Here is a 15,843-nt window from a genome sequence, read left to right as displayed (position 1 = left end):
CTTAAATAATGGCCTTTGCTTTGATAAATGCCACGCCACAATTAAAGCGCCAGATGTGTATTCTACTTGAGTAAGTCAGTGAATCCCTGCATTACTCCCAAGAAAAAATGAATAATATAGGTAGCTCTAAATCACATTATGTGACTACATTTTATATTGAAATATTTTGTGAAAATAAAAATCATCAACAATCAATCATCAACAATATTTAATGTATAATGCATTTTTTTTTTTTATACAAATGAGTTGGATAAAACTAGAAACCTGTGGTAGATTAGATTGCAATACTAGTTATTTGAAATTTAAAAAATAAAATTGCTATATTGAATCACTGCAAATCACTCAGTGAAAATATTTAATGTTTTATTATAACTGCGTAATGTTCATTATATACAGCTATATAGATGAATGCAAATATTACATATATAACTAAGATATTTTATATTTATTATAATGCAGATTCTATTTTAATATTTTAAAGATTTTTGGAAGACACACAAACTACATTTCTTTTGCATAATTAATTTTAATATATGAGTAAATGTGAAATAATATTCTAATGACATTTCTTCTGCATAATTCATTTTAATGAGTAAATGTGAAATAACATTCTAATGAGTAATGTTTTATCTTAATATTTAAAATCGTATCACCTGGTAAATTAATTGGTGAGTTTATTATTAATTATAAGCATTAACATAATCGACTATATGAGTGGTAATAGGTGAATAAACACTTAAGAGTCTACCTACTCCATATAATGGAAGAGCATTTGATTGCTCTGCCTGGCATAGACAGATGAACAAATATAAATAAATATTTGTCATGACTGGAATGCATTTTTCAAGCCAACGACTGCAGGTGAAAATGGGTATGTTCCATCGAAAATTATTAAAGAAATAAATGCAAGCAGTGATCTGAGGCAAGAGTATTAGTGTTTTATGAATGAAGTGGCAGGGCTCTCACCTGCGTGTTGAACCTTGGCTTGAACTCATTGGCGTTGGGGTTTAAGGTGGACTTTCTTACTTGACTGCATGGAGGGAACCATCAGATAAAGATTATCATTGGCATTATTTAACTGTTCAGACTGCCTAATCCGGCGGGCTTCACTCACTCTTGGACCACCTCCTTCTTGTCCTCCTTCTCCTCATGCTTGGACACGCCAAAAGTGGACATTGTCGTCGTCTGAACCCCCTGCGAGGTCACATCCAGGCCTGCCCTTTTCTGGTCCGGGCCCGAAGGAGACGGCGACTGCGCTGATGGGCTACCAGGCTTACTCGTGGTAATGGCCCCCGTGGATTGGGCGGCGCCGCCGTGGTCTTCCAGACCAGCTGAGGAGGCTCTGTCCAGGGAGGCAAGGTCGGCAGGCTTGTCGCCAGAGTCTCTTGGAGGCTTGGTGATCAAGTGGTCGAAGGCAGGATCTGGGTTGGAACTAGACTGCAACTGAAGAATGAAAGACCAACAAGGATTTTGAGACGATACAATACTTTTACAATGATTCAGCATCGCGCAACAAGAAACTCACCCTGAAATCTTCACTAAATTTCTTTAAATTGTCTATTTGTTTCCTGTGGTCAGGTGCCAAGGAGGGGGGACCTGTGATCACAAAAAAAGATCAGTAGAGTATTTTAAACAGCTAGGCACATACAGTGGGCCCCCGTGTTACGAACTTAATCCGTTCAGCGGCTACGCTCGTAACTCGAACTGCTCGTATGACGGGCAATCCAAACCTATGTTAATTAGTGAATGCGTGCAACACGTGCAAAAACCTTAGGTAAAAACATCACAACTTTATACACATATTAAAAATGAGTAACATAATCTACTGTACAGTTAAATTAAATAGCAAATATACAAAGGAAAAATTACATTTACCTTTGGGGCGACGTGACTTGAGCTGGGTGGAGGCGGAGGGGAGCAGAGACCAACCCGCAGAATTTATTGATTTATTTTCTTAAAAGGGAACTTTTCTCAAACTAGAACTTATCACCAGCGATTTCCTTGTCTTTAATCCATAATAGAAGAAGCCTCTCAATTTTGTTGTCGATCGAAGTCCGTCCCCCGGCAAGGAAAATTTTGCCCTTAGAAGATTGCCGAGCGGTTACGGCCATACTCACAAGCCATGCGTGCGCCTCCTTCGTATTTTTTTTTTTTTTTATTATCTCCTACTTCGTTTCTATTGTCATCATCCTCTTACTTCTTCCTTTACCGCCACTTGCAATTTTAGAAGCCATGTCTATCAGATAAAGTTTGCAAAGTCTTCACAACATTCCTTCCTTCCGTTTTTGACTGATTTTCTCTCCTTCCTTCCGTCCCGACCAGCTGTGCCATCAAGCTAGATAAAGGCGTTCGGCCAATAGCATATCGGCATTTCTGTGATTGACGTGACGCCGGCCAATAGCATCTCCCTGAGTGAGACCGGGACTGTGATCTTAATCGACCAATAGCATATCGGCATCTCCGTGACTGACACCGTGACTGAGGCAGTGACTGTGACATTGTAAGAGCAATAGCGTTCAGCGTTACCGTCAAAAGCATGAACGTTTGATTTCGTTGATGCAGGAAAGCGAAATAATTGTACGAACACAATGATCGGCATGTCGGATTGTTCGTAAGGCGAAAGGTATGTGCGTAAGTGGGGGACTAAATACTCCGCGGTCTACGCTCGTAAGTCGAAATGTTCGTAAAAGAGGGAGTTCGTAAACCGGGGGCCGACTGTATTTTACATTGACGACTTAAATATCACAAAAAGTATATACCATATACAGTCGGCCCCCGGTTTACGAACCCCCTCTTTTACGAACATTTCGACTTACGAGCGTGGACCGCGGAGTTTTTTGTCCCCCACTTACGCACAAACCTTCCGTCTTACGAACAATACTGACATGCCGGCCATTGTATTTGTACATTTATTTTCGCCTTGCTATATCAACTAATTCAGAAGTTGACGCTCATCACGGCAACGTTGAACGCTATTGCTCTTACAATGTCACAGTCACTGTCTCAGTCACTGTGTCAGTCACGGAGATGCTATTGGCCGACGTCATGTCAATCACAGAAATGCCGATATGCTATTGGCCGAACGCCTTTATCTAGCTTGATGGCACAGCTGGTTGGGATGGAAGGAAGGAGAGAAAATGAGTGAAAAACGGAAGGAAGGAATGTTGTGAAGACTTTGCAAACTTTATCTGTTAGACATGGCTTCTAAAATTGCAAATGGCGGTAAAGGAAGCAGTAAGAGGATGATGACAATAGAAACCAAGCAGGAGATAATAAAAAAATACGAAGGAGGCACACGCATAGTTAACCTTGCTCGTGAGTATGGACGGAATCGCTCGGCAATCTTCTAAGGGCAAGACTTTCCTTGCCGGGGGACGGACCTCGCTCGACAACAAAATGGAGAGGCTTCTTCTATTATGGATTAAAGAGAAGGAAATCGCCGGTGACATGTTTTAGTTTGAGAAAAGTTCTTGTTTAAGAAAATACATCAATAAATTCTGCGGGTTGGTCTCTGCTCACCTCCGTCTCCACTCAGCTCAAGTCACGTCGCCCCAGGGGAAAATGTCATTTATCCTTTGTGTATCCATGTTAATTTAATTAACTGTACATTATATCATGGTATTCATTTTTAATGTGTGTGTATATTCGTGATGGTTCTAACTATGATTTCACCACGCTTTACCAGTCATTGTGTACGTACAATTGACCTCGCTTTGCTACATCAACGATATCATCTGCTCAAGCACAACACCGTAACGCGGATATGCTATTGCTCTTACAATGTCACAGTCACTGTTTCAGTCACGGAAATGCCGATATGCTATTGGTCGAACGCCTTCATCTAGCTTGATGGCACAGCTGGTCGGGACGGAAGCAAGGAGAGAAAATCAGTCAAAAACGGAAGGAAGGAATGTTGTTAAGACTTTGCAAACTTTATCTGTTAGACATGGCTTCTAAAATTGCTAGTGGCGGTAAAGGAAGAAGTAAGAGGATGATGACAATAGAAATGAAGCAGGAGATAATAAAAAAAAAAAAAAATACGAAGGAGGCGCACGCGTGGTTAACCTTGCTCGTGAGTATGGCCGTAACCGCTCGGCAATCTTCTAAGGACAAGACTTTCCTTGCCGGGGGACGGACCTCGCTCGACAACAAAATTGAGAGGCGTCTTCTATTATGGATTAAAGAGAAGGAAATCGCCGGTGATAAATTCTAGTTTGAGAAAAGTTCCCGTTTAAGAAAATAAATAAATTCTGCGGGTTGGTCTCTGCTCCCCTCTGCCTCCACCCAGCTCAAGTCACGTCGCCCCAAAGGTAAATGTCATTTTTCCTTTGTATATGTTATTTTATTTAACTGTACAGTAGATTATGTTACTCATTTTTAATATGTGTAGAAAGTCTTGATGTTTTTACCTAAGGTTTTTGCGCGCGCTGCACGCATTCACTAATTAACATAGGTTTGGATTGCCCGTCATACGAGCAGTTCAAGTTACGAGCGTAGCCGCTGAACGGATTAAGTTCGTAACAAGGGGGCCCACTGTACTTAATTATCACATCGCAATTTACTCACAAATTTACCTGAAATAAAGACCAACTGAGTGTGACAATCAGCAATCATTCACTTATGAATGGCAACAGGCGGAGTGTACATTTTGTAATCTAGCGGAAGAGCACTAAATTGTTTTGCCTGTTGCTGTATGCTAGTTGCATACAGTAGATACTGTAGATGTGCAAACAGGCATTATTTCAAATAAAGCAAGCCTTTTCAGACCAATTCATTGAAATGGCTAGATTTCTAATGGTTGGAAATCGCCCATTTTATGATTCTATCAAACTTGAAAACAAAAACTGGTCCGAGTTTGAACAATGTCAAAACTTTGGACTACCTTTACACATAGGTCTGTTGATAATGGAAGAACTGTCCTTAGTGCTGTCTTTGTTGGCTTTGGGTGATGTTTGTCTCGTCTCCTGGACGCGACTTTCTTTTACTACAACACAATTACATGTTACATACAAGATAAAGCAGTTGTGACATTTACTTCCCGAGGAGCCTTACCATCTCCTGACAGAGAGGCTACCATGTTGGAGGCAGGGATCGGAGCAGTTGCAGAGGAAGCCGACGTTGGTGAGGCAAAAGACTCCGTGGGTGTCGTTCCTGTCTGAGGCAAAGAGCCAGAGGAAGGCGAAGCTCCACCCATGTTGTTCTGACGCGGGGAGCGAGGTCGGTGAGCTGATGAGGAAGATACAGTTAGACATTAATGTAAGCAAATTTATTGCCAACTATATCAGCTGCCCCAACCTCCCGGGCCACAACATTAAGATAAGAGACCGTCCAGGCTCCAGGCTGCGGAATTGGACACCGGAGTGCGAGCGATGACGAAAATTCACAAGTGACAGCAACTCAAAAAGTCTCGCTAAAAATTTCCCACAATCTTTCCCATTTCAACCAGTGCTGCAACTGCAAATATGCTTATGTATTGTTATACTTAACCCAGGAAAAAGAAATGTGCAGCAGTGTTACTTGCCACGTTGCAAACATCGCCTACATTTGTCAGTCAATCAGAGTACAATGTTCGACCTGCATTTTAGAACCGTCCCAGGTGAGATTCAGAAAAGTGGTTCTTACACAACTGCACTGCTTCTAAAAAGTGTGAAGAGAAAACAGCCAGAGGTACGATTGAGGCTGTTCCAATGTGGAACCAATACAATAGAAAAGCGGTTTTGCTTAAATTAAATTACACTTTGCAAACATTATAACGTGGCAGGTCTGAATGAACACAGGAACAAATGTTTGTACACTTGAGCAGGCTGCAAGACACAGTTTGATGACACTTAAATGTCAATACCTCCACTAACAACAGAGGACCAGGTTCCTCCCGATGAGTTGCCTCTGTTGGACGAAGTCAATGGGATTTCTCCAGGTGCATTGTGAGAAATTAAATCTACCCCAGGCAGCATTCCAGTGGTTCTGCTGGGAGGCACTCTGTGAGCACGGGGCGTCCTCTGTGATTTTGGAGACATCCGTGGTGGACCTACCAAAACAGAAGATAAAAAAAAAATAACATTTGAAAGAAGGGGTAAAGAGAAGAGAAGTCAAGCTATGGTCACACTGGGAGTGTTGAACATGCTTGTTAGTAGCAGGGAAGTGAGTGAATCAAACTCAAACACTGCAAATGTCTCAAACCAAAGCCAAGTGAACAGAGAGGGGGAACATGGGAGGTTGAAAGCGGAATGGGTGAGGTGGTTTTGAGGGAGGGATCACCAACAAGCAGAGTTGTGCAACTTTTGAACTGGTGACCTCACAGTGCAAAGTACTGACAGAACAATGGGGAATAAAATAGGCTCCATTTCATCCATCTCTATTTCATGGATGACATGGAACATGCTCCAGGGGCTCACAGATTATATATATTATATATATATATATATATATATATATATTATATATATATATATATATATATATATTTTTTTTTTTTTTAATTTGCAACTTACATACTTAGATTTAAAAACTGATGGCAGAAATTCATAGTCACTTGCGGCACAGATTTTTTTTTCTTTGCATCAAATCATGATATGTAGGGAAAGAAACATCCCTGATTTTTTATATATAAATATGAAAATAGTTGACAGATATAGACTAGGTCCTCAAATGGGCTACCTTCGGGAGGAAAAACATGTTTCCCTATCATCAAGTTATAGGCCAAAATTTTTAAACCATTCAAATTGATTGATTGATTCCACCTATTTCTAAAGTGCTGACTTAAAACCCAAAACAAGGCAAACTGCATTTTCTTTTTGTATCATTGAGGAGTCAAATAATAGCAAACAAAGTAAAAAGTGGACTTTTCTACCAAAATGGACTCTTATATCAGTAGTTGTGACGTGAAAATGATGTCAAATGCTACATGCAAGTTAGTTATTTATTAATTATCTATTTTAAACAATAAGTTTGCATGGTGCAGTCGTCCTTAAAAGGTCTTCCTTCAGGAGGAAAAACATTTTTCCCTCATCATCAAGCTGTGGGCCATATACATTTATTTACTTAGATATTTGTTAATATCTGTTGTTGTTTTTTGCTCCCGTCTCGTAAATGCAGTTTGAACCTTGGACTTATTTTATCCTTTTTGTTGAGAATTTTTTAGAATTACAAACATTTCTGTCAGGACCCATAGTTTTTTAGTATTTCGAGTCCAGGGACCCAACAGTTTTCAGAGATAAAATGAGCATTAAATTAAGGTCAAGTGTTGCTTGCAGCTTGCACAGCTGGTCAGAAATGCTTGATAACTTCTAACAAGTTCTAAACCACTCTGCAGAATGTTAACGTTATCTTACTCTACTGTTCCAAACGAGACCTGGGCAAATTTACTTTTGAAAGCAGTTTACTTATTTAAAGTTTGAAGCTGTTTGCTTATTAAAATTATGAATCACTCTATGGTTAAAACCAATCCATCCACCTTCAACTCATGCCTTTGCCCAGATCTACGCCACACTGATGTGGGTACCTTCTGAAGACATGCGTTTGGGTAGAGTGGAGGCTGGCGACGAGGGCCCATGGAGGGGAAAGGGTGGTGAGGAGGAGGGAGAGGGAAAGGAGGCATGGGATGAATGAGACGGAGGCCTAGAAGTTCGAGAGGGGGGTCTGGAGGGTGGTCTGGTGGGCGTGGTGGCCCGAGGAGGCAGGGAGGAGGGACCGGACTGGTAGCGAGGAAGGGGGCGGGAAGAAGAAGATGGACAGGGTGAGGGCCAATGGGATGAACCTAAAAGAGGGAAGGACAAATGATCAAGGATGACACACTGCAACTAGCAATTCTAATGGAAAAAGAAGAGTAGAGCGAGAGCATAAGGAGGCGTCATTCATTACATTGAGACAGAATAACAAGTTTAAAAAATGAAAAAGCATAAGGGCACTCCTAAAACAGATCTGCCGAAAAAAAAACTTCTAGACTGTCGATGATGTCAATAACTGGCCACAACTGAAAAGGTGCTATCTATCTTTGCAGGACAAGATGAGCTCTTGAGCCCAAGAATTCCAGGTAAAATTAACCTGTGGTCTGCACTGAAAATATCTTAAGTAGCGAATAAACCATTGTATCCCTGGTTACATAAACTAGGTTGAACAAGACAAAGAGGCCTGCCGCTGTGGGCCTATACAGGTCAAGGACCCATACTTCTAACTAAACTTGTGAAATAGATGCCAGCAGTAAACCAATCAAATGTACACACAAAAATGTAATAACAAACAATTAAATAAATACTGTACTTGTGTAGGGTGCCCTCAAATTTCTAACAAAGTTCACTTCCATGGCATGAACCAAATTTGTTGAAAATAGGCAAAGCCTTTCACCAACTAAAGCTAATGCAGTACTAGTCATAATCACAGCTGGGTCGAATTGACTTGTCAACTTTACAATTGCGCGATGACAATTACAGCTTCAAGTCGATTAATCGCAATCACAATCATGCATTTTGGCATTAGTATTATGGATGCCTCGCTAACAGGTGAGAAGTCGGCACGGCAAACAAGCAGAAGTGCCTCAGACGTCAGCGATCTATTCAAACGGAGGTTCAGGAAAAACTTAAGTGACAGTGTAGGGCCACTGAAATTTCACTGACACTGATCCAGTACAAATTTCATAAATACTATCAAATCAACATAGAGCTGCCCAATTAATCAAATTTTAATCGCGATCATGATATCGGCTGCCACGAATAATTAAGCTGATTCTCAGCCATATTAACATTTAAAAAGCCGGCTATACATGTAGCTTTTGCTTTTCTCACCCTAATATATTATTTACCAGTGTTAATGACATATGGGTTATTCAGCTGATTCCTAATATATACAGTGCTACCTGTCAATTGAGACCCAAAATTGTTAATTTGGTTTGAAATGACCGAAAATCACATTTTGACTGCTAAGGAGGCTTCATTTTTTTCATTGTTTTGCACTCAGCAAGTAAGTTAGCTGTGTTGCCCTGTGTGCCAAGCTTTTGCCATGTCCCAGGTGAGTTTCTTAAATTATTATTTACATTACTTATTTTAGTTTGTTTGTATTATTTGTAAGTAACAAGTCTTGAAACCTTGTTTATATACGTTTTTTTTTTAAAGAAGGGAAATAGACGTTTGACCAAACATGATGAATAATCATAACACATACTTGTTTTTCAAACATTTAATATTCAATACTTAGTTTTACCCCTATGAATTGATCAACAACTTTGATATTTTTACAGTACTATGCACAGTTTTGAGCATCAAGTTAGATCCTTCCATAAGGAACCGTATGAACAAAATAATAAAAACAGAACATTTCAAATGTTAACTATTCAGTTACATTTTACACTTGAAAATAATGCAAGCAAGTACTGCAACTGCACAGTGGTAACATGCTTAAATATTTCATAGTAAATATGGGAAATATAAAAGAGTTGTTAAAGCTTCCAAGTATACATATCTTGAATAAAAAGGGCCATACGATAACGATAACATTAAAAAAAATACCTTTCAGTACCATAAATGTAAAACAAAAGACAACTTGAAAATGGTGTTAACTGAGTACAACTTCTTGGTTTGATATAATATAAAAATAAACACAATAATGAACGTTTTTTCTTACACCGGTGTGGGAACCAGTTTATTATATGCCGTTTGAAAACTTGAACCATCATATTTACAATCAATATTTGTATGAAAAACACTACAGTGCCATAAATGTAAAACACTAGAATGAAAATCATTACGGTCGAAGCTGAGCAGACCCAAGGGTCCGACATTAAGTCTTAGTGGCGCTGTCGAGCCACCTTGAGCCAAGTTGTGATAACTGGCAGAGCAGACACTGTCCTTTATTTAAAACAACACTTAAAATATATTAATATATATGTAGGCCTACCAGTGGATGACAGAGTGACACTTGTCATAACAGAGGCCAAAACAGACGCAAGTATGGGCGATCAAGGTAGCCGGATAAAAACAATATCCAAGCTCCTCTCCAGTATATATGTGATTAGAACAGTAATTAATGAAATTCATCATTTCAGGGGTGAGCCTATCAGTCCATTAATAATAATTAATTAATAGCGCATAATGTACATATAATGGGGGCAATCAAATATGCAAAAAAGAGTGATAAAATGAGCAAAACGCAAGTGTTAATTTTAGGAATGGGTGATAAATTTATTTTGATCACAAAAACAAATAATAATAATGGAAGGGTTTGTTAAAACTGATTTTAATACATAACAAAAATTACAGAATTACATTACAGAATACACTATTGTATTCAATTTTTTATCCAGAATGAGAAAGAAAGAAAGAAAATTGAGATTTCGTTATTTTTATTGTCAATATCGCCCGCCCAGCCCTAGTCGATTTTATGATACTTATTATTGAAATTTGTACTGGTGGACCTATTGGATCAGCAACAGTAACCTCTAGCAGCCTGACCATCTAGTGGTGGTACCGGGCCACAGGGCCATTGCTATGATCGGACCGTGTTTCTTGTGATGTGGTAGTCCTACACCACTGCACTAACTAATTCATTGCTTGCCATTAGTTATCTTATATCTTTGTACGGCTGGCTGTCCTAAACTCCAGGACCAAATGTATTGTTATTGTGAATTAAAAAAAAAAAAAATCATTCATTTATAGGGTTATCATTTCTTTATTGATTCGCTAAGACAAACTTCTATTGACAGCTGGGTAACGGTGACCAGAAAACGTGCAGGCCATGTTCCAATGAAAATGCTGGCTAAAAGGGAGCACATAGCATCACAGGTGCGTGTGAGCTTGACCATCCGTACCTCCATTCACCACCCTCTGGTCACCTCCTGGGCTCTGATTGTAGTCATGCAGTCCTGCACGAGGAGCCGAAGGGCCAGCTGAGTTTGGAGTTAGACGTGGGGAATTCTGACGTCCAGGCCCCCATGACATTGCCTCCCTGGTTCTCTGACCCGGGGGAATATATTTGTTCTCCCTGCGCACAGACACATAATCGATATGTTGCTGCTTGAGCCCAGTGAACCTGTCACAGTGTGATCTAAGTCTCACCTGCTCAATGTGTGCATCTCTCTTTCGCCTCTCACCACCGCGGTAAATTTCTCTTCCTCTGAGCGCTCGTCATTCTCGAGGGCCACACGGGCCTTGTATGTTGAGCTGGCTTCGATCTCCTCTGCCAGCTGGGCGGCCCGTGCTTCCCTTTTGAGGAACTCCTCTGAGTTGTCACGTTCAAGGGGAACACTGGTAGGGAAGGGCACATTAGAATAAATGCATTCTGTTGATATTTCTTATTGGTAATTGAAATAGTAAACACACTTAAGCCAATGGTACAAAAAATGTGGAGAGCTGGAACAAGGAGTTCAGAAGATTTTTTTTCTTAATTCGCCAAGACAAAAAATGAAAAAAAAATTGAAAATTCTGTCATATAACATACAAGCTTTGTTTACAAGTGGTGTGTTGTGGGTGTAGAGAAGGTTTGCATCACTCTCGTAACAACCAGCGAAACCAAAAAAAGTTTGAAAACAGTTTTTCTTGATAAACCTTAAATAATTTTCATTCTGAGCACCATAAGTATCTACTGACTGTTTAGTCCATGTACAGTGTGTTTATGAACTTAATTGAAATCTATATGTTAAATAACTAATTCAGTGTAAAATGGAACAAATTCATGAAAAAGGGAGGAAACAGGAACACGGACACAGTATTCTTACGTGTATGTGGACAGGCTGCTATCATATGTAGACAAGACGCCATACTTCTCCTCGTTGTATTTGAACATGTCATTGGGGTCCCACCCGTTTGACTACAACAATAAAAGGTGAGGTTACATTTCATGTTCTACACATTAATGACAATGATGCTTCGATCAGTGTATGTTGTGGCTTTGCATTTTTGTTTCCCACCACATCGGTATCCAATGACTCGAGGCTGTCCGAATTGTGGGTCTCTCCACCATCCCACGGCTCGAGGTCTTTCTCTTTGTGCTCCCCGTTGATTCTGCCGCTTACTGCCGAGTCTGTGAAGTTATCTGAGACACGCAAGGATACACCTTTATGGTCTGCAGACAAAAACAAACAAGCAAGAAATCGCATGCTTACTGCTTGCGCACCAAAACGAACATGCCTTTATATGTAAACACATACGCACACACATATTAATATATATTAATATATATATATATATATATATATATATATATATATATATGTGTGTGTGTCTTATCCATGACATCCGAGCTGCAGATTTTTTTTTCCTCTCTCAAAAGTGGCTCCATGATGTGCCGTTGCTTGACGCACACATAAATGTGGTCTTCAGCTAGCTGACAAAACACGTGCGTTTGAAAATTTCTGTCGTTTATTAGACATGTATGAATGAAGAAAAAAAAATAATTAAATGTCTAAATTGAATAAGATCTTGTATAAAAGTTTGTGATGTGTAAATTTGATATACGGTATACAGTATATAGGATGAATGAATTTATGATTGAATATATTATTTATTTGCAGTGTGTGCAATGTTCACTAAATTAATTTATCAATTGAACAACGGGAGACAGAATGCTATCGAAATATTGAGTTTGAACTGCTTTTTAAGTCTGCAGTATTCTGTTGGTAATATCCATCGATTAATTTTCTATAGATATAATGTTGTGACTAAATATGCAGGCATGCACGCACTTGCACGCACACACACACACACACACACACACACAAACACACACACACGATGTGATATTTAATAAGCCATTCAATAATCTGTGCAAGTCTTGCAATTGGAGTGGTCATTAACACCAAAGCAAAAAAAAGTTCATTGTAATATCACTTCATTAATAAATGAGTAAATGCAGCATGTTATAGGTATAAATCTGGAGGAGGGGAGGTTTTAGGTCTACTCCTTATATTAGAAGCATGAAAAATCATGGTAAATAGAGACAGAAAAAAAAAGCACACAGAATAAGGCACATCAGCCATATTTCGGTATTTTTGGGACTATACGTCGCGACTTTTTCATCATGATTTGAGCCCCGCAACTTATAGTCCAGTGCGGCTTATCAGCTGGTTTTTCCCACCGGTCAAGCAAATGTGTGTTCAACGTGTCAGTTTATGGAACAACTATGAAATAGAACTGAAAAGATGTGAATCAATGACTGTGGTCAAAAAGAGTTTTAAAATATATTATTAAAAATATTTGTTTTACTTCTAAATTGAAAAAAATCTTGTATAAAAGTTTGTGACGCGTAAATTCGATATTTGGTACACAGTATATATGAGTGTATTTAAAAATGTTATGATTGTCAAACAATGGGAGACAGAATTCTATCGAAGTATTGATTTCGAGTATGAACTGCTATTTAACTCGGCAATATTCTGTTGGTAATATCAATCCATCAATTTTTTATAAAGCTAATGTTGGGACTAAATATGCAGGCATGTTCAGTCTATTAAAGAGAGGATGTTGCAATTGGTAGACAATTAAAACATATATAAAGAACATTTAAAAGCTTCATATTACCATCATATACCTGCGGCTTATAGTCATGTGCGGCTTATCGTATGCCTGCGACTTATAGTCATGTGCGGCTTATCCAAGGCAAAGATGGTTTTTTTTTTTTTTTTTGGTGCTCAATTTTTGCTGCTGTGTCTTATATACTGGTGCGCCTTACAGTCCGGAAAAGATAGTAAATAAAGTACTATAGTACTTGCATTGGCACTATCCTAGTCTGAGGATGATACTTTGTATGACTGCTGTTCATCATGAAAGTAGAAGATACAGAGGGTGATGGTGGAGGTGAGGCAAAGCAAGCATGCATTTAGACTAAAGTCAATCAGATGATTGATTGAAAAATCTGGCATTTGGAACCGTTAGAGAGTGATTTTATTCTCTGTTTTAAGTGTGAGCACAACCAGTTGCTTTCAGCGGAAAACAAAGGGTTAATTTCATTGACCCATAGGGCCGGCATAAAAATTTTGAAAAATTATTTGAGTAAGTTACTGGTTACGTTAAATTTGTTACTAAAAAACACACACACAAATCAATCTAGATGGAAGCATGATGGCATGAGTCTATGTAAATGTTTAATCTGCACTGACATTGAATGTTTTGCAAGGCCACAGTAAAAGCTTAATGGTGAAACTTGGCTGATCTTCCACTGAAAGCAACATCATGAAGCTCAACAACAGTGGAACCTCTTAAGTTTAAAAAGAAAAATGCTCTGACACTGATCATCTTAAATGGTTTCACATAAATGGTAAATATGGAAATAAACAATTCCAGGGACCAAATTAGGATATACATTCTTTGTAAAAAGCACAGCTAGTAAAAGTGTTAAGAACTAGTCTCAAGTGTAAAACAATAACAAATTACTTTAACTTGATTTTTTTTAATCATAACAAATTACTTTAACTTGAATTTTTTAATCAAGTATAAATTGCAACACAACCGAAACAAAAACTTCTAATTTCTACTTATTTTATAACAAATAATTATATATAAGAAACAAGCTCTGTCATGAGTAGTTAAAATACATGACAACTTCACACTAACAACCCAGGCTAAACTGAGCTCCTCCCCAACATACAAAGTTCATGTCTCAACAAGTTGAACTACTCGTAAAGTAGACAATAATGTAGTTAAGGAATTGGTGATTGGTGTAAGTATTGGAGTTACTTTATAAACAGTACAGTATTTGGACCATGTTTATGCATTTTCCAGTATTCTGTCCATTTAATGTACGTACATGTTCTAAACACTACAGTTTTTGTTTAATAAATAGGTTTTGGACAATATATTTGTGCATATTATAGCTTGTGTTGTTTCACATGTAAAGTATTTTGTTAAAGTACTTGCACGTTTGTTGAAATTCTGTTATAAGGAAAGTTTGGACAATGCAAATATGATTCCTTACTAGATAATATTTGATGATGTTCTAATATTAAACTGCAATTTGTAATTTTGAGTACAATCGTGTTAAAGCTTGCCTGCTCTTGGTGGACTTAATAAAACTTTGTGGGCAGACAATTTTAAATTCCCTTTTATTTTTAAGTTTTGACAATCAGGTATAGTGATCAGTTTTAATTGCTGTTTGTTGTTGTGTAAATGCTCCGGACAATAGCCTGTGTTGTACACGATTAAGGTGATGAAACGCACAGTAATGCATACAAGTGCTACAGAGGGGTATTTATTCGAGTCGGACATCACTGAAGGCGTAAGTCACAAACACACAAACATATGACTTGACTGCTATTGTCCACATGTCATGTAACTTTAGGATGATGGACTACGTTCTTCACTCAGCGATGAGGTTTCACGAGATATGATATACTCTAAAACAATTTATCTGCCAAACTATAAGCCAATATTATTTTAACACATGTTGAACCCTGTGGCTTAAACAATAAGGCAATTAGCAGGATAAAGACTTTCATGTTGCCAATATTTTCCGCTATATTGACATACTGCACGTTCATAGCAGCAAAAGGGTGTCCTCATAGGTATTGCCAGTGTTGGGCAAGTTATTGTTAACACCTAGCAATTATATTCTTATCTTTATCTCTGTCGAACTGAAAGTAATGGGCGTATGTCCATCTTGTGTTTGTATTGTCCATTGTCCGGTTGTCTGCTGCTGCCGCATTCTGTCGTATGCTGTAGCAGATACTGACAACAAGCAGTAGACATTTTGCCACAGACTTTTCTCCTCTGATGTCGCAGTGTTTTTGGCGAATGAGGGCAAAAGAAAAATACCACTTTCAGGCTAAAAATGCATCGTAATGTATTACATTTCTCTCATTGTAGTTCAATATTACTATTTTTTGTGTGTAATATACAGTATTACACTAAAAGGTAATGCATT

General features: G+C 38.5%; 1 protein-coding gene across 8 annotated transcripts in view; it reads right to left on the bottom strand.

Annotated features, from left to right (window-relative positions):
- The window catches only part of atxn2 (ataxin 2), a 28,662-nt gene that overhangs the window by 4,053 nt on the left and 8,766 nt on the right, over nt 1–15,843 (bottom strand). For 4 of the 8 annotated variants that reach the window (XM_088428681.1, XM_088428671.1, XM_088428700.1 and 1 more), the window contains 11 exons: nt 11,897–12,051; nt 11,705–11,796; nt 11,046–11,234; nt 10,799–10,971; nt 7,502–7,756; nt 5,843–6,028; nt 5,053–5,226; nt 4,883–4,984; nt 1,526–1,596; nt 1,115–1,443; nt 967–1,030 (listed from right to left, as the gene is read on the bottom strand). In XM_088428681.1, coding sequence (XP_088284807.1) covers nt 967–1,030; nt 1,115–1,443; nt 1,526–1,596; nt 4,883–4,984; nt 5,053–5,226; nt 5,843–6,028; nt 7,502–7,756; nt 10,799–10,971; nt 11,046–11,234; nt 11,705–11,796; nt 11,897–12,051 — 1,790 coding nt within the window. The remainder of the gene's footprint in view (nt 1–966; nt 1,031–1,114; nt 1,444–1,525; nt 1,597–4,882; nt 4,985–5,052; nt 5,227–5,842; nt 6,029–7,501; nt 7,757–10,798; nt 10,972–11,045; nt 11,235–11,704; nt 11,797–11,896; nt 12,052–15,843) is intronic. The other 4 variants (XM_088428709.1, XM_088428717.1, XM_088428732.1 and 1 more) reach the window with 2 other exon arrangements.

Source organism: Hippichthys cyanospilos, chromosome 1 (genome assembly GCF_059441005.1).
Source record: "Hippichthys cyanospilos isolate Australia breed blue-spotted pipefish chromosome 1, RoL_Hcya_1.0, whole genome shotgun sequence".
Lineage (NCBI taxonomy): Eukaryota > Metazoa > Chordata > Actinopteri > Syngnathiformes > Syngnathidae > Hippichthys > Hippichthys cyanospilos.
The sequence above is the reverse complement of the archived record's forward strand: the minus strand, read 5'-3'. Positions and strand labels throughout refer to the sequence as shown.